Source organism: Pan troglodytes, chromosome 13, assembly GCF_028858775.2.
Source record: "Pan troglodytes isolate AG18354 chromosome 13, NHGRI_mPanTro3-v2.0_pri, whole genome shotgun sequence".
Taxonomy (NCBI): Eukaryota; Metazoa; Chordata; class Mammalia; order Primates; family Hominidae; genus Pan; species Pan troglodytes.
The window spans coordinates 135376659-135401488 of record NC_072411.2 but is presented as its reverse complement, the minus strand read 5'-3'; the positions used below and the strand labels follow the sequence as shown (position 1 = coordinate 135401488).

The 24830-nt window shown below is 49.4% G+C and overlaps 1 protein-coding gene across 5 annotated transcripts in view; it reads right to left on the bottom strand.

The window, feature by feature from the left end:
* Positions 1 to 24830, bottom strand: part of INPP5D (inositol polyphosphate-5-phosphatase D) — a 149026-nt gene that overhangs the window by 11875 nt on the left and 112321 nt on the right. For all 5 annotated transcript variants that reach the window (XM_016950726.3, XM_016950727.3, XM_063790880.1 and 2 more), the window contains exons 18-24: positions 18428 to 18509; positions 13402 to 13491; positions 11394 to 11507; positions 9989 to 10071; positions 6003 to 6090; positions 1942 to 2091; positions 416 to 512 (exon numbers count right to left, since the gene is read on the bottom strand). In XM_016950726.3, the coding sequence (XP_016806215.2) occupies positions 416 to 512; positions 1942 to 2091; positions 6003 to 6090; positions 9989 to 10071; positions 11394 to 11507; positions 13402 to 13491; positions 18428 to 18509 (704 nt within the window). The remainder of the gene's footprint in view (positions 1 to 415; positions 513 to 1941; positions 2092 to 6002; positions 6091 to 9988; positions 10072 to 11393; positions 11508 to 13401; positions 13492 to 18427; positions 18510 to 24830) is intronic.

Genomic DNA, 24830 nt, shown 5'->3' with positions numbered 1-24830 from the left:
CAATCTCTGCCTCCTGGGTTCAAGCAATTCTTGTGCCTCAGCCCCCCCGAGTAGCTGGGATTAGAGGCGTGAGCCACCACCACGCCCAGCTAATTTTTGTATTTTTAGTAGAGATGGGGTTTTACCATGTCGGCCAGGCTAGTCTCAAACTCCTAACCTCAAGCAATCCACCGGCCTTGGCCTCCCAAAGTGCTGAGATTACAGGCATGAACCACCACATTTTTTTTGTAGAGACAGGGTCTCGATATGTTGCTCAGGCTGGTCTCAAACTCCTAGGCTCAAATGATCCTCCAGCCTTGGCCTCCCAAAGTGCCGGGATTATGGGCGTGAACCATCGCACCCGGCCAAACCATGCTAATTTGTCATGAGTCCCTGATATCCACGCCCCCCAACACCCACCCCATGCCCACGTTACCTGCTGGTGACTTCCCAGTGCTTCATGGGGTCGTGGCTGGTGAGGCTCTTCAGGGTCTTTGGCCCACTGGATTCATCACGCTCCGTCTTCACAAAGTCTGGAAGGAAAGGGACGGGAAAGAGCATGTGGGGGCCCAGCTTCCAGAGCTTAGGCGAGGGATGGCAAAGGGGTTTCCATTTGCAGGCTGAAGCTGCACAGTGAATAGTGAGTACCTGGAGAGGTGAGTTAAGCAAGATTCTGAGGCCTCCTAAGAGTTCAGTGATTGATTAGTTATGCCTGCAGTGGATCCACAGAGAGGAGAGTTGGGATCCAGAGTTGCCATTTCATGTGACATTTCCAACTTACTGGTCTCAGCAAGGAACAAAACAGGCAAGTATGTTTTGTCAGATTAAAATAAACAGGCCGGGTGCGGTGGCTCATGCCTGTAACCCCAGCACTTTGGGAGGCTGAGGCAGGTGTGTCACTTGAGGTCAGGAGTTCCAAACCAGTCTGGCCAACATGGTGAAACACTGTCTCTACTAAAAATATAAAAATTAGCCAGTGGCGGGCACCTGTAATCCCAGCTACTCGGGAAGGTGGGGCAGGAGAATTGCTTGAACCTGGGAGGCGGAGGTTGCAGTGATCTGAGATTGTGCCACTGCACTCTAGCCTGGGCTACAGAGTAAGACTGTCTCCAAAAAAGAAAGAAAGAAAAAAAAAGGCTGGGTGTGGTGGTCACGTCTGTAATCCTAGCACTTCAGGAGGCAGAGACTGGTGGATCACTTGAGGTCAGGAGTTCCAGACCAGCCTAGTCAACGTGGTGAAACCCTGTCTCTACTAAAAATATAAAAATTAGCTGGGCATGGTGGTGGGTGCCTGTAGTCCCAGCTACTCTGGAGGCTGAAGATGGAAAATCACTTGAACCCCAGAAGTGGAGGTTGCAGTGAGCTGAGATCGTGCCACTGCACTCCAGCCTGAGCCACAGAGTGAGACTCTGTCCCCCACAAAAAAAAAAAAAAAGCAGTTTAGAAGGTACAGAAACCTGGGTGGGCACCATGAGGGCAGGGTTTAGGCACGTACGAGGGTCTGTTTGTACATGGGAGTGGGCACCTTGTGGCCGTGTGGACAAGCAGAGGTCGCCCAAGAAATTCTAAATCTCATCTGCAGCTGTAGCTGTGGTCTTCCCCGGACAGCCTGGAAGGAGCCATTTAACAAGATGTAGGTTCGCTTGGTACACTGGGTCCTTCTTTTAGTGGAGGTGCTAATGGGGGAATGACAAGGCCTAAAGGCTGACAGGTGAGGTTCGGGGCCCTAAAAAATCCACAGGGTCGGGGAGGGTGATCTGGGGGTGCTGGATGTTGGGTTCTGTTGGGACATTTTTGAGTTGAGTGAGGGTTGGGCCAGATTGTCTGAGATCTTTTCCAGTGCTGGATTTCTGCTCTGAGGCCGCAGCAGAGAGCATATTCGACAGCTTTGCTGAGAGAAAGCACGTTCCCGTTCCTAAGTGGGGGGCTGAAGAGGGTGCTGGGGAGGGGCTTGCTGCTTACCATAGAGCTTCTCCCTCGTCTTGCCCTGAGAGGTCTGCAGCTTGATCTCCCCCTGGAAGTGGCCTGTCAGCTCCCCATGGTGGGTGAGAGGCGTGTAGATGGGCAGCTGCGTTTCTGTGGCCTCTAACCGAAGGGCAATGCAGCCCTCGCCTGCAGGGAAAGTGGGAGACAGCTGGGTGAAGACCCTGCCTTTTCATGGCGGAAACACCAAACTCTTGGCCGGAGAGTTGGTCCTTTGAAACTATGGCCCAGGCAAGGGTTATTTAATAAATCCATCAGAACAACACCGCAGTACTTTGGGGGCAAATGTCTCAAGTCTTAGAACAAAACGTGGATTAGTTGATGTAAAAAAAATTATATTGTAGAAAATGCAGCAGAAAGACAGAATTAAACACTCATCTGATCACTGTAGGGAATGAAAACTTCCCAAGATTTGATGCAGCATAAGACATGACAGAACAAAACTGGCGGGCAAGAGGACATGCAAGTTTAAAACTTGCACAGAGAAAAAACCTAAAATAAAAAGGAAACGGATTGGGAACAGTATCTGCAGCCAGCTCCCCAGGCAAGAGGGTACTCCATCTGAACTCCACAAGGAACTCCTCAAAATTGAATCTCCAGCAGATGCATGAACAGATAATACAGACTGATGTTTCACACAAAAAGAATTGCAGCTGGTTAATTTTAATAAATGGAAAATAGTTCCACTTTCCTAGCCATCAAAAATGCAAACTAAGGAATCATTAAGTTGCTCTTTCACAGACATGAAGTTAGCATAGATAGGAAGCGAGAAAAATAACACCCAATGCACCGGGCGTGGTGGCTCACGCCTGTAATCCCAGCACTTTGGGAGGCCGAGGCGGGCTGATCACTTGAGGTCAGGAGTTCAAGACCAGCCTGGCCAACATGTTGAAACCCCCTCTCTACGAAAAATTACAAAAATTAGCCAGGGGTGGTGGTGCATGCCTGTAATCACAGCTACTCAGGACGCTGAGGCAGGAGAATCTCTTGAATCTGGGAAGCGGAGGTTGCAGCGAGCCAAGATCGTGCCACTGCACTCTGGCCTCCAAAAACAAAAAACAAAACCACCCAATGCCAGCAAGGATCTGGGGAAGCCTATCCATGGTGAGGTCAGCTGAGACAGCCTTTATGGCAATCAGTTTGGTGTCAAGCGCCAAGAAGCACAAACACTGATTGACACCCTCTGATCCGGCAAACATGGGAACCTGTCCTAATGAGATTACTTAAAGGAATAAAAAATGTAGCTGAAGAATAATAAAAAATGTCCACAAAGAGATTCATCTCAGTGTTACTGATAGCACCAACAAAAACAACTGACAGAGCCTCAATAATAGTACTTTTAAAATGAGGAATACTTTTAAAATGAGGATGCAGTAAGTCCATGGAATATAATGCAGCCATCAAAAGGAACAGTCACAAAGATGGGGCAGGAGAATCATGGAAAATGTGTTTCATCTAATACCAGGTGAGGGAAGCAGAGTATAAAATGATGTTTCTGTGATGTAAGTATGAAAATCTAGGTATGCCTATGTATGAGGCTGGAAATGTGAAACCAAAATAAAAATGATTACTGGAATGAGACTGTTGATGTTTTTCCTTTTTATTTTGATGATATGCTGTTTGTGAGTATGAATATGAAGCGGAAGAAACAAAGGAGGATTACAGTATATTATTTTTAAAGACATGGTCTTGCCATGTCGCAGAAATACAGGATTTGAATGAGAAAATGAAGCGTGTGTTTTGCGTACTGCCTGTTTCCTGCTAACAAAGCTTCAAACATTTCAGCAGCCATTCAGATGCTCTTGCATCCGTGACGAGGGGATCCCTATTAGGGCCATCACACTCCTCAAGCTCTTCCCACCCCTCCTCCGGCTTGGGGACCCTCTTGCCAGTGCTGCACTGGGAACGGGGAAGAGCTGCCTGGGCTCAGGCCCAAGATCACGTAGTTACCTCCAACAAGCTGCTCAGTAGCTGCATGACCTTCAGGTCTCCCAGCCTCCTTTCCTCACCTCCCCAAGGAGGGGAGCGACAGTGCCCACACCCAGGTGTTGGCAGAGCCTGCACAATGGGAGACTATGCGTGGGGCTTTCATTTGTGTCTGCAGCCTCTTCCTCTTTAGTGACTTCCACCGAGCAGTATTCAAAGGTTTTCCATTTCAAATAAATAAGCACATGGATAAATGTGCTCCCTTGACCCAGGCGCATTCTCCTCTGCCTCCCTCCTCATGCTTTGTTCGCTCCTAAGTGCTAAGGTCTGATGTCACCCCAGCCCTTCCACGGACACTGCGCTCACCAAGTCTGCTGATGGTCTGAGTCTGTCCATCTAAGAGACGCTTGGTCTTTGTGTTGGGTCCCTTGGCCACATTTGCTATTGTAACGACACCCTCTCCTTGACCCAACTCTTGTGATGGTGTCCCCAGCACAACAGCATTCTGGTCTTCCTCATATGCTGTGGCTGTGCCTTGGTCTCCCTTACCCGCGGCACTACATCTAACCCAGTGCAAGAAGTGGAAGCATCATTCATGCAGCCACTCAGTCCCTGATATGGTTTGGCTGTGTCCCCACCCAAATCTCTTCTTGAATTGTCGTTCCCACAATCCCCATGTGTCATCGGAGGGACCAGGTGGAGATAATTGAATCATGGGGGTGGTTTCCCCCGTCCTTTTCTCAATAGTGATAGTGATGGTGATGGTGAGTGAGTTCTCAAGAGATCTGATGGTTTTATAAGGAGCTTCCCCTATCGATGGGCACCCACTTCTCCTTCCTGCCATCATGTGAAAAGGATGTGTTTGCTTCCTCTTCTGCCATGATTGTAAGTTTCCTGAGGCCTCCCCAGCCCTGCAGAACTGTGAGTCAATTACACCTCTTTCCTTTATAAATTACCCGTCTTAAGTATGTCCTTACAGCAGCATGAGAACAGACTAATACAGACCCTTTCCCCAATCCCAGGCCCAGACAGTTTTCTACTCCATTCCTCTCAATGTCATCCGCTTCTCTCCTTTGTTACTGTCAGTACTTCTATTCTGGCTCACTCATCTGTCATCTTGATCACTGCAGATGCGGATTTCCAAGATGCGAATCTGATCCTGTTACTTCCTTGCTTGAATCTTCAATGGCTCCCTACTGCCCTCGGGATAAGGTATTTGCTCTTAGCTTGGCTTGTAAGGAGAGGCTTGGCCTGGCTCCTGCTTCCTGCCTCTCTCTGTCCCCTCCAGGCTCTCTCTGCCTCTCTCACCCCATGGTCTAGCCACACATGTGGTCTAGCAAGGGTGAGCCTGACTTTGGGCTGGAGCCACAAACAGGCAGAGATGGTACAAAAGCCCCTGTTGTCTCTCTGGCCACGGGCCTCCACAGCCTGCCTGGTCTGGGCACCAGGCGATGCTGAGCAGAAGACCAGAGAGCCCTGAGCTGGTGTTTCCAGCACCCCAAGTCCCACTCAGGGGACCCTGAACGACATCTCAGCCCAAATTGCTCTGGCTGGGGAGAGAGGGTCTTCGGGCAGAGGGTGGCTCCTCGGGGGCAGAAGCAGCAGCCCCTTTGTGCCTGAGCAGGTGTTTTAGAGACTGGGTCAGCACAGGGGAGTCCGCAGCTCCAGACCTGTGAGCTGAGAAGGCTGACTCAGGACACTTGAGAAGCAGAGAAGGGCAGGCAGACCTGGGTTCAAATTAGGGCACAGCCACCACTACCTATATGACTCGGGCAAGTCACTTGATCTTTCTGAGCCTCTGTTTACTCATTGGAGAACAGTAAGGTCTTGTCAAGGTTATATCACATGATACTGGAAAGTGCCTGGCACAGATCTCACACATAGGGAAGGCTCAATACATGGAAGGGGTTGCCACTGCTGGCTGTCCTGCCCAGAAGCCTAGTGGGGAGGGAAGGATGACTTAGTGGTGACGGTCCCACTAGCAGCCCTGGGAGGAGGAAAGGAGAGGCAGGAGCCTATGACCGGAAGTGCCAGGTGAGCTCTCCCTGAAGGCAATGCTACGTCAGAGGCCGCCAGTTCACAGGCAGGTGTGGCACCTGCCCACAGACCCTTACCATAGGATTCGTCGCTGTCAGAGGACTTGATGCTGATGAGGATGTGCTGGTCTAGCAGGTACTCAGGGTCAGAGATAATGGGCTTCAGCTGCAGAGAGAAGGGCACAGGACTGGAGTTGATGGGCAAGGGACAGGTGAGGGGACAGGTGGGTGGACAAGTGGATGAAGATGACGAAAGGTGTTCTTAGTAATCAGATCTAAATCTCTGCTGTCCATACCCAAGAGAGCAGGTGGGGTATAGCTTTCACATACACCCTGTCCAGCAAGGTGGGGGTTAGCTTCCTTCCCTGTCCCCCTCACCTCCACGCTGCACCCCAGGCCTCCTAAACTGAGCTGGCTCCCAGGTCCCAGCAAGAAGGCCTGACCCCAGATGGGCCCCATCCTTTGCCCCCGTTCCTTCCCATCCCTAGGCCAGGGTCATGGAGGAGAAGGCAGGCTGGCGGGGAAGTGGGGCCAGGCACCAGGTCTGGAATGATCCATGCACTCCACCCTGCACCAGGCTCCCCCCACAGAGCACAGAATTTCTCCTTGGCCCCCTCCAGGACTGTGGCTGCATCCCAGCCCTGCCCCTGTCTGGCTTGCCCCTATCTAGGGACGATGCAGCCTCTGTGTCCATCCTGGCAGAGCCCCCAGCTGGGCCTGGAGTGTCCTACCGATTGTTGGGTGTGTGGCTCAGCGAATGACAGACACAGGCTCCCACATTCCATCTGCGAGCAAGTTTCCAGAGCTGGGGAGTGCCAGCTCCCCCAGAGGCCCTGCTGGCCTGGCTGGCAGGGGGTGTTGCTGCTAACAGGCTTTGCACAGCACTGGCCAGTGGGGGCTGTGTCCGGGCAAGTGCAGGGAGGAGCATCACACGCACACTAGCTCCTCGTCTGCTACGAGTTATGACTTTTTCAGATGTGGGGCTGTTTCTCACGATGACTCCCATACAGAAGGGCCAAATAAAAAGGTGATACTTTGTTCTAGGCGATTCCCTCGCTTCCTTTCCAGACACCAAAAGGCTCCTGGTACAGGGCTCTGGGCACCATGTTGGCCAACAGGGCAGACTCACTATATCTCCATTCAGAAAGTTCCAGGCCAGGCGCAGTGGCTCATGCCTATAATCACAGCACTTTGGGAGGCCGAGGTGGGTGGATCACTTGAGGTCAGGAGTTCAAGACCAGCCTGGCCAACATGGTGAAACCCCGTCTCTACTAAAAAATACAAAAATTAGCGAGGCTTGATGGGGTGTGCCTGTCGTCCCAGCTACTCGGGAGGCTGAGACAGGCAAATCGCTTGAACCTCGGAGGCGGAGGTTGCAGTGAGCCGAGATGGCACCACTGCACTCCAGCCTGGGCAACAGAACGAGACTCAGTCTCAAAAAAAAGTTCCAGAACAGATGACTGGAAACTGCACTGGAGCTCTGGGTACTCCAGGGTTCTACGGCTGCACCAATTATCACTTGGCTCCTGGCATGAGGTGATGTCAGGCTCTAAGCTAGACCCAGGGCCAGAGCTGGGGTTCTTGGATGCTGGAGGAAGACCCGGTCCTCCCTGGGATGGAGTGGAAATGGGGTGACAGACATCTGAACAACAAATGTCTCTGTGCGACACCACCACCCTGGCAGGGGGTGGCAGGGAGGAGAACTATCTAGGGGGCCACAGCAGGGATTTACAGGGTGAACAGAGGAGGCTGCCAGGCAACAGGGGTGGGGCGGGGGTCAGGGAGCAGGAGACGGTGAAGGCCCCTGCAGTCCTGTGGGAACAGCAGATGAGGCTGCTTGCCTCACTGGGCAACAGGGAGTCGACCGGATAAAGAGGGGGACTCCAGGATCAGAGAGGCATTCCAGAAAGATCCATCAGCGTTCAGGATGCCTCAGCAAGAGGCAGGAGACAGGAGGAGTGGACCCCCTGGGAGGGGGCAGGGGGACTGAGGGAGGGGACAGAGGCAAGAGGAACAGCAGGACTTGGCGGCTGTGAGGATGTGGGGAGTGGAGGAAGACAGGGGCCCTAGGGGTCCCTGAGCTGGACCAGGGGGTGAACATGTTGTGGAATGGGGTGCTGCTCTCTTTTCCACCTTCACCAAAGGAAGAAACTACTGTTCAGGCCCTGCCTGGAAGCAGCCAGGGAGGAGGAGCAGGAGGACGGGCTTGGGCCGGGTGAGGCAGAAATGTCTCCTTGGAGCCCAGAGCCCCCATGACTCAGGGGCCTGAAGACAGCCCCAGAACAGGGACTTCTGACAGCTCTTCTGGGGCTTCAGTGGGAGACCCCAGTCAGAGCCATGTGAGCTGGCCGCAGCCTCTGAGTCATTTGGAATTGTGCCGCAGCTGGGGGAATCTGGAGTTCAGGCATCAGCCTTTGCTCCGGAGATGACATGGCCTTTTTACATGGCCTGAGAGTTGGTTCCAATCAAAGGTTAATGCCAATGTGGGTCCAGCCCCCTGAAACCTGCCAACATCCTACCCCAGTCTCAGGAGAGAATGGTCCCTCTGCCTGCTTAAGACTGTCCTTTTAAAATTCACCTCGAGTGTCACCTCTGAGGGAATCTCCTAGGGGAGCCTCCAAGACGCCCCACCTCCTGTGATGGATCTGCCTGGCCTGGGACTCCCCTTCATTCCACCCCTCCCTCATGGCGTGAGAAAGAAACTCCACTTCCCACCCAGCATGAACAACTAATAAGCTCATAATAAGCTTGTACTCAAGGACACCCAACATCTCCACTGTCAATTTAGCTCCACAAAAGCAGTTTCAGTAGAAAAACAAATGAACAAAAAAAGAGACAGCGTCTCACTGCGTCACCCAGGCTGGAGTGCAGTGGCATGATCATAGCTTACTGCAGCCTGGATCTCCTAGGCTCAGGTTATCCTCCCGCCTCAGCCTCCAGAGCAGCTAGGACTACAGGCATGCGCCATCATGTCTGGCTAATTTTAAAAAAATGTTTTAGGCTGGATGCGGTGGCTCATACCTCTAATCACTTTGGGAGGCCGAGACCAGTGGATCACTTGAGGTCAGGAGTTGAAACCAGCGTGGCCAACATGAGGAACCCCATCTCTACTAAAAGTACAAAAATTAGCTGGGTGTGGTGGTGCACATCTGTAGTCCAAGCTACTCAGGAGGGTGAGGCAGGAGAATCGCTTGAACCTGGGAGGTCGAGGTTGCAGTGAGCCGAGATCACGCCACTGCACTCCAGCCTGGGCAACAGAGCAAGACTGTCTCAAAAAAAAAAAAAAAAAAAGAAAGAAAGAAAGAGAAAAAGAAAAAAAAACAAGAGAAAAAAAAGAAAAAAAATTTTTTTGGTAGAGATGGGGTGTCACTATGTTTCCCAGGCTGGTCTTGAACTTCTGGGCTCAAGCAATCCCCCTGCCTTGGCTTCCTAGGTGCTGGGATTATATGTGTGAGCCACCACACCAGGCCAGAAAACCATTTTTTCTATAGCAAAGAAGAATGTGTTCCCACTAAGGTCTGGCTGAGTGTTTCCAATTCCACCTTCTGCTCTCGCAGGGCCACAGACATGTCAAGTACTTCGTGTGTTCACCAGTGTATGATCAGTAGCCAATGGACCCCTCTCTACGCCTCTTTGTACTAGATTCTATGAACCAGCACTGAATAGGAAAACAAGCGTCAAAGAGGGGATCGGGGTCTTGGGGTTGCGTCCTAGGTGTGTTACTGCAACCATGAGGCCATGAGCAAACAGCGCTTGGCCCTGCACCTGAGTTTCCTTCTTTGCAAAATCATGTGGTTAGACGAGCTGACCTCTAGATCCCTTCTGTGATCCTTTAGGGGAACTGAAACCATTTAGGAATAATAAGGCCACATACCCACTGCTGTAAAGTGTGTTATGAACCACCTTGAGCGAGAGCTTGCTCCTAGAGTGGGTCTCTTTCTACATTTGGTCTATGAGATTCCTGCTTCCTCTGGTCAGGCCTGGCCATAGCTCTGCCACTGGCTGGTACTACTGGCCTAGTAAATGCAAATCTCCCTCTGGGGAATGCCTTGCTCTAGAATTACCTTTGGAAGAGTCTCACCAAACTTCACCACCAGCTCCCCCTCACTTCCTTCTTCATTTTCTCCTTCCTGACTCTTGACAAAACCTGTTGGAGGACAAAAAGGCTGGTTTTCAGAAAACAGAGCAAGAACCAGACAGAAAAGACTCCCTGGGGTCACCCCACCCAGACCTAGGAAGATGTGCTCTCTCCTTTTTTTTTTTTTCTTTTTTTTTTATCTCGGGGCCTCAGCATCATTTAGGAGTCAGGCCTGCCGGGGATTCTGTTTTTGTGCAGGGATTGGTCATTTGCCAACATGGTCTAATTATTTTTAGGAAAATCAAAGAGATTCCCCCTCCTTTTCAGTTCCTCTTTGCAACAAACCAGGCAACAAAGAAATCATCACATCATAGGCAAAAAGATTAGGAAACTTGACAGCTCGTCCCACGCCACTCAAGATAGCAGCCTTTTGAAATTCTAATTTAAGCTTCCTAATATGCTGTTTCCATAGAAATGTATGGAACTGTCTTGATAGTTTATTAAAAACACCCGCACAAAAATCCTCATCATTTTTCGAACCGCTTTGACCCTGCTGGGTGAACTGGAGCTTGGGGACTCAGTGGCAAAGGCCGCTCTAGCACCAGGCCTGGGCCCACCTCAGTTGGAGAAGGAGGCAGGGACCAGAGGGGCAGAATTGGCAGCACACACTTCTTCCTGATTTCTGGAAGCATCCCAGCCAGGCCCTCACAAAATGCCCTTTTGAGGGGGTGATGCCCCCCTTTCCTCCCCTGACCACTGTGCAGACCATCTCAGCGAAGACGGCTGGACACACGCAGCTCTTCCCTAGCCATGAAACAGCTTTAGACAATCTGCCTAGAAATGTCACCCAGAAAGGGTGTTTCCTAAACACAGTTTGTGCTAAATGCTGCTGGCTCAGGGGAGCCTGTCCATCTCCTGCTTGCTTTCAGATGCTGCAGTCCCCCCGAGAAAGACGCTGTGATCTCCAACGAGCAAGAGGGGCCAGGGCAACAACAGGCAGCTGCTGCTCAGGCCCTCACACCGGCTCTTTGAGGTCTGGACCTGGGCCCAACACTCTCTGGTTGAGTCAGAGCCCCAGCTTGCAGGGAACCTAGAGTGGGTCACAGTCCGCCCTGAGGGCCAGGGATTGGACCCTGCTTGCCACCTACAAGGGACTGAGGGGTCAGTACATTCATGGCCACCCCTGCCCCTAGGGCTGCACAGGCCACAGGGGGACCCCTCACAATAACTGAGTGTCCCCTTGAGTCATCCACCTGCAGCCCCACTTCTCTGATCTGCTTCGTGAGTCCTTTCCAGGGAGAGAAGATATGGGGCAAAGTGCCAAGTATGAAAGGTGTTTATAAGAAGGCTCCGGGCAGTTCTGCCCAGAAGGTGGCTCAGCAGCCACTTACTCTCCAAGCAGCTCGAGTGGAACTCCAGGTAGAATTTGGTCTGGGACTTGGTCTTCAATGTGGCATAGCACCTGAGAAACTCAATCTGTCCTTGGCTGTCAACAGTCCCGGGACCTGGAACAGGGGAGAACACGGATTCAGTTCCACAATGTGCCTGGAGATGGAGCATTTCAAATTAGTTCTCATGCCACATACTGAGCTCCTTCTCAGGGTCCCAGGAAGGTGGGAGTCTAGTGGGAGGAGAACTAAAGCTACAGCGAAATCCAGCACCCAGCCGAGCATCCTCAACCTCTCTGATGCATCGTGAGCTGGCCAGGGCAGAGTGGGGCAGAAAGATGCAGAGTCCCAGGAGTCCGGACCTCATTTCATCTCTGTCACTAAAGCTATGTGACCTCAGGCAATACCCCCACCATTTCAGGCTCCCAGCTAGTTCCAGCAAAAAGACTTTGTACAATGGCTCGGTTGCTCAATGCTGTTTCTGAGTTCAGATAATGAGTGCTAGCAGCTCTCTCTCCCTTAGGCACAGTTATCCCCACTCCTTACTCTGGACTCCATAAGCTCATTTGTACAGAGTTAACTTGCCTGCAACTGTATTAATTTAGACGATGCTTTTGCAAGCATCCTTAAGCTGCTTTTAAACAAGTGTTCTGTCCTTTCATAGAAATTTTGAGCCACAGAACAGAGACTTGTTCGGAGACCATGAACAAACCTTTCCTTCCTCCATCCCTCACATCCCTCCTTCTTTCCTTTCTCTTTCTAAACCCCACAGTGCCCAGTCCAGGCTTGGCTTAGGTAGATGCCCTGTCAATGCTCAATCCCCGTGATCAGTGTTTTCCAGCATCTGCTGTGTACTGAGCCCCCGTGGAGGGAAGCCCAGCCTGACATGGAGGATGCCCTACCCCGGAATAGAGGAGGAGATGGCAAGGGCAACCCCTTCAAGGCTGCAGGAGCTCAGAGAAAGGAGAGATGGGTGGAAGTCGGGGAAGAGGTCCAGCCTAAGGACTAGGAAGATTCTAGAAAGGCACAGTGGCCAGACTTAGGAAGGAGACACGATGGTGGGTCAAGGCTTGGGTGGAGGAGGGAGGTCACATTTCTGGGGCCATGGATGTTAGATACAATAGGATAGATAAGAGCACCCCAGGAAGACAGTGCTCTGGCCTCACGTATGTCCCCCAGGGCATGAAGGACACAGAGCAAGATGGTCTTTCCTTGTATTTGGGTCCCCTACGCTTGGTCTTCCTAAAGGAGCCCGGTGACTACTGGGCTGACCGCAGAAGCAGAGACTGGGCAGAGACAACATGGCTCCCTGGTCACCTAGGCCAAGGGCTGGATGGGCACATTACAGAGAACACCTGGCCCAGCTGGGATGAGGGTGGCCTGGCAACCAGGGCTGAGCTGGATTATTTGAAAAATTACCTGCAAATCTAAATATTATTTACTGTGGTGTTTCCCAAAACTCAGTCATTTGCATCCCATCTTAACGATTTTTACCATCTCTGCCTGCCACGCACCTGTGCTACTCTTTACTTCATATTTTCTCTAAATAGACTCACTTTTTAAAATTAAGTGTAGCTGAATAAGGTATATCACAATACTAAATGGAAAAGCAATGGTGCTTGCCTTAAACAGAAGACATAAATGTAAAACATGTTAAAATAAAGGCATTACTAATAAATGTTTATTCATGTCCCCCGCCCCCTCCTCCCACCCCACCCAGAGAATTATCTTCAGTGTCTTCAGGCCACACCTTGGTAAACACTGATTTACCCACGTTTTCAGACTAAAATTGAGGCTCAAAAGGCTGACATACTTGCTAAGCACAGCAAGTAAATTCTCTGGACTGCAATTGTGCTGTGGCTGGGACATGAAGAAACTGACTGATATTGTGGACTTGCCTGGAAAAATGAGCCTTCCTCTAATGCAGACCACTGACTGTCACCCGAAGACAAGCTCCCAACACTCCTTGTCATTGAGGAAAACAGAGAAACAGACACCGTCCTTTGCTTACCATTCTTGGAGACAAACTGGGAAGTGACTCCTGCCTCAAATGTGGCAAAGACAGGGCTGTGGTCACTCGTCATGATGTCGCTGGTACTGCCTGCAGGGGAGGGAAGGCATTTTTAAGCAAGGAAGGAGAAGCCCTTCCGGTCAGGCCAAGGATGGCAACCCTAAAGCAGAAAGAAACTTTAGTTATGGAGCCCTCCAGAAGTGCGAAGTTTTGCACCTGTTGTCCTGTTGTCCTTCCACAGCAATGCTTAAAGTGTTCAGTGGAAGACAGTGTGGACACTGCCTCCTCCATGGACAAAAGAAGCCTGTGCTCATTTTTCCTAAAGACCTGAGACTTTTTGAATTGATTAGGGAGTGTGAACCATGGAGATTTTTCTGGTCTAATCATTTTATTTATTTATTTACTTATTTTTGAGACAGAGTCTTGCTCTGTTGCCCAGGCTGGAGTGCAGTGGCACGATCTCGGCTCACTGCAGCCTCCACCTCCCAGGCTCAAGCAATTCTCATGCCTCAGCCACCCGAGTAGCTGGGAGTACAGGTGCGTGCCACCATGCCCAGCTAACTTTTGTGCATTTTGTAGAGATGAGGTTTTGCCATGTTGGCCAGGCTGGTCTTGAACTCCTGACCTCAGGTGATCCACTCGCCTCAGCCTCCCAAGTGCTGGGATTACAGACGTGAGCCACCATGCCTGGCTCACTTTATTTTATTGATGAAGAGCCCCAAACACAGGGTGGGAAGGGGACTTAAGGCCACTCAGCTCATCGGTGGGAGAGACAGGACACCTTTTCCATCCCATGATGCCTCATAGAACCGGGAGAGAGCGGAGGATGCTAAGCGTAGAAAACTCTGTTAAGGAGCTTGGTGCTCGGGTGAGAATGGAGGCAGCAGAGCACTTTGGGAAGGGGCAAGAGGAAGAGGACAGTTCTAGAAAGACAGTTCTTTCAAGATAGCCCGTTGGAGATGCCTGGCAGGAAATGGGCACTCAAGGCTGGAGATGCATCTTTAGATGTGGAGTCTTAGGATTAGGTGGAAGCAGAAGACCTGAGCATGTCTGGGCTTTCACACGAAGGATGAGAAGAGACGAGGATGGAATTCCAGGGCACACCAACCATGAACGGGCGGGCAAAGGAAAAACCGCCAGCAAAGGAGACCAAGAAGGTGATAAAACAGACTTGGCATCCTTTTTAGAAAGCATTTACAAATCAGCAAGAAAAAGATAAACACTCTACCCTTCAACCAACCAAAGGATATGGACAGAAAATTCACCAAAAAATACAGATGGCTAATAAACATGAAAAGAAAAAAAGCTCACTTACTAAGGATCACCAGAGAAACACATGGAAACTATGAGACAGAACAGAGAAAGGGACAGGAGAGAAGGATGGGAGTGGGGGCACTGGTTGGTAGTGGAGAAGGAATAGATGGAGTCAAGGGTCCAGGGGCACAGGCTAGGCAGGAAAGAAAGAGGAGGCTACCCTTTCTCTGAGACAGGAGGGAGGAAGATGCGAGGGCATCAGCCTAAAAACTGGACCTGAGGCCAAGCACGGTGGCTCACGCCTGTAATCCCAGCACTTTGGGAGGCCAAGGTGGGTGGATCACTTGAGGCCAGGAGTTCGAGATCAGCCTGGCCAACATGGCAAAACCCCGTCTCTACTAATAACACAAAAATTAGCCGGGCGTGGTGGTGGGCGCCTGTAATCCCAGCTGCTTGGGAGGCTGAGGCGGAGAATCACTTGAACCTGGGAGGCTGACGTTGCAGTGAGCCAGGATGGCGCCACTGCACTCCAGCCTGGATAACAAAGACTGTCTCAAAAAACAAAACAAAACAAAACAAAAAAAACAAAAAACTGGACACAAGCAGGAAGAAATCAGTGAGGTCCAGTGCTGTGTGAGGCAGGAGAGGATGGAGGTGGGGAGTCAGGCTGAGCGCAGGGGTACAGGTTTGCTGTGGCAGTGGAGGAGGGGTGTTCCAGGGAGAATTTAATGGGTTGACGAGCAGGGTTTTTTTTTTTTAAGCATTCTCAGAATATTTCAGATATGTACTGAACATAATAGCAATGGCACTACAGTGTGCCCTTAAGCCTAGGAGGTGGACTGTAAGATGGGTGACCCTCAAAGACCCAGTCCTCCTCCCAGTAACCACACTCTCTGTGGTCCCCTCCCACCATGAGTCTGGGCTTGGTCATGTGACTTTCTTTGGCCAATGGGACCTTAGTAAACATGAGGCCAACAGAGCCTTAAGAAGAACTTCCATTGGTGACACTCGCATCTGGGAACCCTGAGACCAGGAAGCTAAGAAGCCAGCACTGGCCTGCTGGATGATGAGTACCACCCCTATGCCTGCTGACAGCCAGCCGACCCCAAATCTGATGGGCTCCTGCCTGAGTGTGCCCAGATGACACCAACTAGAGCAGAGGTGAGCAGTCCAAATTCAGCCTAGCGCAGAGACTCACAAGCAAATAAATGTTTGCTTTAAGTCACTGAGTTTTAGGACAGTTTTTTATGCAGCAATAGACAGCTGATACGCCTGCTATGTTAATTGTCATGAGAAGACTGAGGCTCCCAGGTCACCCCTGTTTCCTGAGCTCTGGACATTCACTCCCTTTTCTTTTCCAACATCTTGCCTCCCCTCAACCCCAACTCATTAAACGCTTCTACTGAGCCCTCTGGCACTCAATGAAATATCATTAGCAAAATTCCCTGTATCTTTAATCTTCCTGTCACCTCCCAAACCCGGCCCTCCCCGGAAGACACTGCTGCCTCTCTGGTGAGGCTTGTTTTCCTCCCCAACCCTCATATTCCGGGCCCAGAGGTGGGGGCAAAGGGTGTCCTTCCTGCTCCTCATTGCCACTTCCGGACTGATCTCCCTCCTCTTTCTCTAAAGCCTCCACTGTCGAGCAGTTTTGAATGCCAAGTTTAGGTGCAAAACAGTAAGTGGTAATTCTACAAGCCTCCACTATCTCCTGACTCTCGGCAGAGGCTGGCTGAAGCAGACAGATGGTTGAGACAAGAATTGGCAGGATGCACGGAGCTGCAGGATGTGGGAAGGACAGTATTGACAGGGTTGACCCTGCGTGTGGCTGGGAAGGAGTGACAGGCCTGGAGAGTCCGACGGGTGGCAGGGAGGGAATGCACAAGTGAGGAGGCTGCAGGCAGAGGGTAGGACTCAGGCACTTTGAGCTTTGGAAGCTGGAACAATGCCCTGGCCGTGGCTACGAGGGCAGGTTGCCTTCCCACACATCTAAAGGTGTTGTGTGAAGTTTGTCTAGTGACGTCACTTCTGGGAGACAGAGCTCAGTGCTTCAGCAAGGAATGCAGGGTGCGTGTGTTAAACTATTTCAGGGTAGCTGCTCTGGGCCCTTCTGGGCAGTAGGAGGAGACATGCACTGGAATGGAAGTCAGTTCAATGTATAGGACCAGAGTTAAATAAGTGAGACCAAATTTGCCAGTCCCCAGAGACAGAGTGGGAGCCACAAAGGTGGCCAGCGGGCAGCATTCCCCCACCCCTCTCCTTGCTCCAAGGACCGGGGTGGCCATCCTTTAGAGGCCATTGTGTGGGAATTCGCAGTGTTTTAAAAATAATACCACTGGGCCTGGCGCAGTGACTTAGGCCTGTAATCCCAGCACCTGGGGAGGCTGAGGCGGGTGGATCACCTGAAGTCAGGAGTTCGAGACCAGCCTGACCAACATGGTGTAACCCCATCTCTACTAAAAATACAAAAAATTAGCCAGGTGTGGTGCTGCGTGCCTGATATCCCAGCTACTCGGGAGTCCGAGGCTGAGTTCAAGGAGAGTCACTTGAACCTGGCAGGCGGAGGTTGCAGGGAGCCGAGATTTTGCCACTGTACTCCAGCCTGGGCGACTGAGAGAGACTCCGTCTCAATAAATAAATAAATAAATACATACATACATAATAAAATACCACAATTCTCAGTCAGTGAAGTGTTCAAAGCAACTCTGTTCTGTGGATTTTTAAGGTCTCACTTTGTAAGTAATGGGAACTAATCAGTAGCTTTTCAGAATAAGCATTCAGGCAATTAAGAACTCCTTCAGTGCACCTTCAACTTTGAGGGTCAAGAGTTAACAGTCATTTCTTTCTTTCATTTTTTTCAGAGATGGAGTCTACGTTGCCCAGGCTGGTTTTGAACTACTGGGCTCAAACGATCCTCCCACCTCAGCCTCTTGAGCAGCTGAGACTATAGGTACGTGGCACAGTGCCTGGCTAACAGTTATTTCTTAATTGTTTTGATAACTTATTCCATAATTATTTATTTTAATATTACATGTTATGCCTTTTAAAAATCAATTTAACTCAATTTATGGTTAAACCTCCCCAAATATATATGTGTATATATGTGTACACACTTGTGACATGTATTAGTTTGAGCCATATGAATTTCCAATAACTATTTCTGACCTACAAAAACACTTCCATATGGTTCACACTTAATATGTTCTTTTCAAAAGAAATAAAACTGAATTTTTAAAAAAGTGCTCCAGGTCGGCCGCGGTGGCTCATGCCTGTAATCTCAGCACTTTGGGAGGCCGAGGTGGGCTGATCACCTGAGGTCAGGAGTTTGCAACCAGCCTGGCCAACATGGTGAAACCCCGTCTCTACTAAAAATACAAAAATTAGCCAGGCATGGTGGCAGGAGCCTGTAATCCCAGCTGCTTGGGGAGGCTGTGGCACGAGAATCGCTTGAACCCAGGAGGTGGAAGTTGTGGTGAGATGAGATCATGCCATTGTACTCCAGCCTGGGTGACAGAGTGAGACTCCATCTCAAAAAGAAAAAGAAAAAAAGTGCTCTATAATTCAAATGTCTCCTAAAGCAGGGGATATGGATTAGGTGGCAGCACAAGACAGGCAGGGAAGCATCAACATTTCCAGGTCGCCTGATTAGGGTTACAGTGAATTCCTCCCTTTGACACATCAACAGACTGAAGCCCTTAGATTTTAGGGCAGTCACACCTCCCAGCTTGGTGCCATTCTCTGATCCTGTTCTGCTTTCCCCAGTGTTTGGACTCACCATAAGACTGACACACCACGTGCACCAGGGGATAAGACTTCCAGAGGACTCGGTCACACCAGGAAGGCAAGTTGTACTTCATCTGCAAATCAAAGTCATAGGCTTTATAAAATGCCTCTTATTATTTTTTTAATCAGTAAAAGAACAGATTAACTGGTGGCCTCTGTAATCCTCAAATTCATCGGCTGTTGGCTTTTTATAGAATTTCCCTGTAGGTGGCTTTAAACTTTTTTCACATGGCTCAAGTCCAGACTCCACTGCCATGCCTTCTTCTTTAGATAAGATAACTCACCTTGCTGTATTCCCTCACCTATCCTCCTGACTACTTCAGTATCCCTTGTATCTTCACCTTCTCTTACTTTCTTTCTGACTCAGATGAACCCCCACCTGTATTTTCAACTCAGTCTCTGCTCACTTTCTGCAGCCACTTACTTTAATAACACACTTCAGCTTCCACTCCCAGTTCTATTCATCCATCTATCCACCTCTTCGTCTCCCCATCTACCCATCTTTACTCATTCACCCATCCATCCATCCACCTACCCACCTATTCATTCATCCATCCACCCATCCACTTATCTACCTATTCATTCATCTATCCATCCACCCATCCATCCAACCACCTGTCCATTCATCCATCCACCCATCCACCTATTCATCCACTCATCCATCCACCCACCCACCCATCCATCCACCCACCGACCTAGCCATCCATCCATCCACCCATCCACCTATCCATCCATTTATCCATCCCTCCACCCACCCACACATCCATCCATCCATCCATCCATCCATCCATCCATCCATCCACCCACCCACCTACCCATTTGCCTATTCATCCATCCATCTATTCATCCATTCATCCACCTATCCATCCATTCATCCATCCCTCCGCCCACCCACCTAACCTTCACCCATCCATTCATCCACCTATCCATCCATTCATCCATCCCTCCGCCCACCCACCTACCCATTTACCTATCCATCCATCCATCCATCCATCCATCCATCCATCCATCCATCCACCCATCCACCTATCCATCCATTTATCCATCCATCCATCCTTCCCTCCACCCACCCACACATCCATCCATCCACCCACCCATCTACCCATTCTCCTATTCATCCATCCATCTACTCATCCATCCATCCATCCATCCATCCATCCATCCATCTGCCCACCCACCTACCCATTCACCTATCCATCCATCTATCCATCCATCCATCTATTCATCCATTCATCCACCTATCCACCCATCCATCCATCCATTCACCCACCTACCCATTCACCTATCCATCCATCTATCCATCCATCCATCTATTCATCCATTCATCCACCTATCCACCCATCCATCCATCCATTCACCCACCCACACATCCATCCATCTATCCATCCATCCACCCACTCACCCACCTATCCATTCGCCTATTCATCCATCCAACCATCTGTTCATCCATCCATCCATCCATCCATCCACCCATTCTCCTGTTCATCCATCCATCTACTCATCCATCCATCCATCCGCCCACCCACCTACCCATTCACCGATCTGCCCACCCACCTACCCATTCATCCATCCATCCATCCATCCATCTATTCACCCATTCATCCACCTATCCACCCATCCATCCACCTATCCACCCATCCATCCATCCATCCACCCACCCACCCACCTATCCATTCACCTATTCATCCATCCATCCATCTCTTCATCCATCCATCCATCCATCCATCCATCCATCGCACCCATCCACTCATCCATTGACCATTCACACACCCGTCTACCTACTTATCCAATCACTCAAACAGTATCTATTAATACTATATGACAAGCCCTCTCCAGGGCCTCAGGCTGCAATGATGAGCAAGATGTCCATTAGGTGGGATAGACAAGGTAAACTGGCAATAACAACCCTCTTTTATCAATATCCTTATCCCCTCATGTTCTAGCTGTTTCTTCTCTGTCTACAAACATAAAGGAACTCATCCTGAAAGAGCTTATCTCTGTCATCTCCTTCAATTACTTTTCTCTTTTCTTCCTTTTACCAATTTTCTTTCAAGAATGTTCTATTTTCAGGCTGGGCATGGTGGCTCATGCCTGTAATCCCAGCACTTTGGGAGGCCAAAGCGGGTGGATCACCTGAGGTCGGGAGTTCGAGACCACCCTGACCAACATGGTGAAACCCCATCTCTGCTAAAAATACAAAATTATCCGGGCATGGTGGCACTTGCCTGTAATCCCAGCTACTCAGGAGGCTGAGGCAGGAGAATCGCTTGAACCCAGAAGGTGGAGGTTGTGGTGTGCTGAGATTGCGCCACTGCACTCCAGCCTGGGCAATAAGAGCAAAACTCCATCTCAAAAAAAAAAACAAAAGTTTTTATTTTCATTCTCTCTACTTCTGAACCATTCACTTTTTAAAAAAAACTTTAGGTACAACTTACATAAAGTGTACTAACCATAAGTGTACAGTCCCATGCATTTTTAGGTTTGTATAAACCCACTTACCCACTACCCAGAGCAAGATATAGAAAACCGCCATCATCCTAAAGCTTCCCTCATAAGCCTTCCTTGTCAATACCAGAGCCTCCTAAAGGTGAGCATTAGTGTGACTAACATCTCCATTGATTAATTTATATGAACGTATATAAATGGACTCACTCAGTAGATACTCTTTTATGTTGGACTCCTTCAGCCACTTCGTTGCTTATAAAAGTTCCATTGTTTATAAGTATCACATTTATCTACTCTACTGTTAATGGACATTGGGTTGTTTTCAGTTTTGAAGATTACAAACAAGGCTGCCATAAACTTTCTTTTTTTTTTTTTTTTTTGAGATGGAGTCTCGCCCTGTTGCTGAGGTTGGAGTGCAGTGGCATGGTCTCAGCTCACCACCATCTCCACCTCCCAGGTTCCAGTGATTCTCCTGCCTCAGCCTCCTGAGTAGCTGGGATTACAGGCGCCCACCAGCATGCCCGGCTAATTTTGTATAGAGACGGGTTTCGCGGTGTTGGCCAGACTGGTCTCGAACTCCTGACTTCAGGTGATTCACCTGCTTTGGCCTCCCAAAGCTCTGGGATTATAGGCATGAGCCACCGTGCCCGGCTAAACATTCTTATACCTATTTTTGGTGAACAAATATACAAATTTCTCTTGAACACACACCAAAGCGGAATTACTGAATCACAGAATAGGTGCATTTTTAGTTTTCATTGATTCTGCCAAACAGTTAGTTAAGTCCTTTTTTTTTTTTTTTTTTTTTGAGACAGGGTCTCACTCTGTTGCCCAGGCTGGAGTGCAGTGGGGCAATCTCAGCTCACTGCAACCTCTGTCTGCCGGATTCAAACAATTCTCCTGACTCAGCCTTCTGAGTAGCTGGGATCACAGGAGTGTGCCACCACACCTGGCTAATTTTTGTATTTTCAGTAGAGATGGGGTTTCACCATGTTGGCCAGGCTGGTCTCAAACTCCTGGCCTCAAATGATTTACCTGCCTCAGCTCCCAAAGTGTTGGGAATACAGGCATGAGCCACTGTGCCCAGCCTAAACAGTTACTTCTTAACATTGCAGTTCTCGGCATCACCTGCCTCTGAGAATTACCCGTGGGGCTCCACAAATAGTCATGTACCACAGTAATGGACTGCATATAGGACAGAGGTCCTACAAAATTATAATGGAGCTGGAAAATCCCCATCACGTAGTGCTGCTGTAGCTGTCATCACGTCACAGCGCAACACATTACTCACATGCTTCTGGGGATGCTGGTGCAAACCAGCCCACTGCACTGCCAGTTGTGTAAAAGCGTAACAGTACAATTCTGTTCAGTACATAATATTTGATAATGATAAACAACTGTCACTCATTTCCGTGTTTACGATATTATTTATCATTAGAGTGTATTCCTACTTATAAGAAAATGTTAACTATAAAATAGCCTCAGGCAGGTCCTTCAGGAGGTAACCAGAAGAAGACATTGTCATCATAGGAGATGACAGCTCCATGTTATTGCCCCGAGGACCTTCCATGGGATGAGATGTGGAGGTGGGTGATAATGTCATTGACCATCCTGAGCCTGTTTCAGCCTAGGCTAATGTGTGCATTTATGGGTTTTTTTTTTTTTTTTTTTTTTTTGAGACGGAGCCTTGCTCCAGGCAGGAGTGCAGTGGCGCCATCTCGGTTCGCTGCAACCTCTGCTTCCTGGGTTCAAGCGATTCTCCTGTCTCAGTCTCCCAAGTAGCTGGGATTACAGGTGCGCACCACCATGCCTAGCTAATATTTTTATTTTTAGTAGAGACAGAGTTTTGCCATGTTGGCCAGGCTGGTCTCGACCTCTTGACCTCAGGTGACTCGCCCACCTCGGTCTCCCAAAATGCTGGGATTACAGGCATAAGCCACGGTGCCCAGCCTACGTCTTAATTTTCAACAAAAAAGTCAATGTAAATGAGAGTTTTGAAATTTTAAAACTCGAAAAAAAGCTTATAGATTAAGAATATAAAGAAATAAAATATTTCTGTACAGCTGTACAATGTGTTTGTATTTTAAGCTACATTTTATTACAAAAGCGTCAAAAATTAAATTGTTTATAAATAAAAAGCTTATAAATAAAAAATTACAGTAAGCTAAGGTTAGTTTATTATTGGAAAAAGAAAATTTAAAAAATAAATGTAGGGTAGCCTAAGTGTACAGTGTTTGTAAGGTCTACAGCAGTGCATAGTAATGTCCTAGGCCTTCGCACTCATTCACCACTCACTCACTGACTCACCCAGAGCAACTTCCAAGCCTGCAAGCTTCATTCATGGTAAGTGCCCTATACAGGTGTACCACCTTCTTTTTTTTTTTTTTTTGAGACACAGTCTTGCTCTGTCACCCAGGCTGGCGTGCAATGGCGTGATCTCGGCTCACTGCAACTTCCATCTCCCGGGTTCAAGCGATTCTCTTGCCTCAGCCTCCCGAGTAGCTGGGGTTACAGGCGTGTACCGCCATGCATGGCTAATTTTTGTATTTTTAGTAGAGACAAGGTTTCACCGTGTTGGCCAGGCTGGCCTTGAACTCCTAACCTCAAGTGATCCACCCACCTCGGCCTCCCAAAGTGCTGGGATTATAGGCATGAGCCACCGCACGCAGCCCATTTTTTTCTTTTTATACCATATTTTTACTGTACCTTTTTAATGTTTAGATACACAAAAACTTATTGTGTTACAGTTGCCCACAGTATTCAGTAAAGTAACATGCTATACGGGTTTGTAGCCTAGGATCAATAGGCCACACCATCTAACTGAAGTGGGCTTTGTGTATACACACTTCATGAGGTTCCCACAATGACGAAGTCACCTAATGACACGCTTCTCGGAACATATCCCCGTTGTTAAGCGACGCATCGCTATTTTCAGCTGCCTTCTGGGTATTTTCTCTGGGTTCTTCCACTGATGTCATACAATCAATAAGTCTGAAAACAAGTTCTATTTTTTTCCCCTTGAAGCCAGCTCCGCCTTGTGATTTTCCAGTTTTTATCAATGGCAATCAGGTCTCGCAATATATCCGATTTCCCCCTTTCTTTCATTTTCACTGTTTTTTCCCTGATTCGGCCCTAGCTGTTGCTCAGCTGAATGTGCACAACGGCCTCCTCACCAATGCCCCTGCCGCGTCCTCATCCTTTACCGCAATGCCCACCACAATTCTGCACATGCCACTCTGATGCACCAGTGCCCGGCAGAGCTTGCAGTGGCCCCCGGTGGCCTGTCATCCTGGCATCTAGGACCGGCCACTCTCCCATCTCAGGCCCTCATCTGCCTCAACTTAAACTCACCATCCCTCACCAGCCTGCACAGGGATCCCCAAGGACCTGCTCTGACAGTGCCTTTGGGCCAGGTGACCTTATCCACACAGCAGGCAGTGGACCCTGCGGAACGGGGTGTCCCATCCTGGGGGTCCCAGCCTCGTGGGTGACAGCAGTCCGGGATCTCCTCCTGTCCTCTCAGTTGTATTCTCTTCCTCTCCTGCTCTGTTCTAAAATCCACCCAGCGCTTGGCCTTCCTCTCCCACGTCCAGTTCTTCACTTTCTCCTGAGCCCAGATGGGGCCCAGAACTCTTTCAGATGACACTTTGAACTTGTGCTCCATTGCCCTAGGCTTCTAGTGGGCCTGGGTACCTCACTGTCCCAGCCATTTGACCCTTGAATCCTGCCAGGGGCTGGCTTCCCTGGTCCTTCCCTGCCCTGGCATTGTCACATTCTAGCTCTGGCTACAGCTAGTTGCATATCTATCTGTTTTTCCTACTGTGAAGTCCCTGGAAAAGACATCTTTGCTCTCCCATCACCTAGGAGAGTGCCTAACCCATAACAGGCCATCAGGAAATATCTTTGAACAAATGAATACATATTTTATTGCATCTTTCCCCAAAACACTG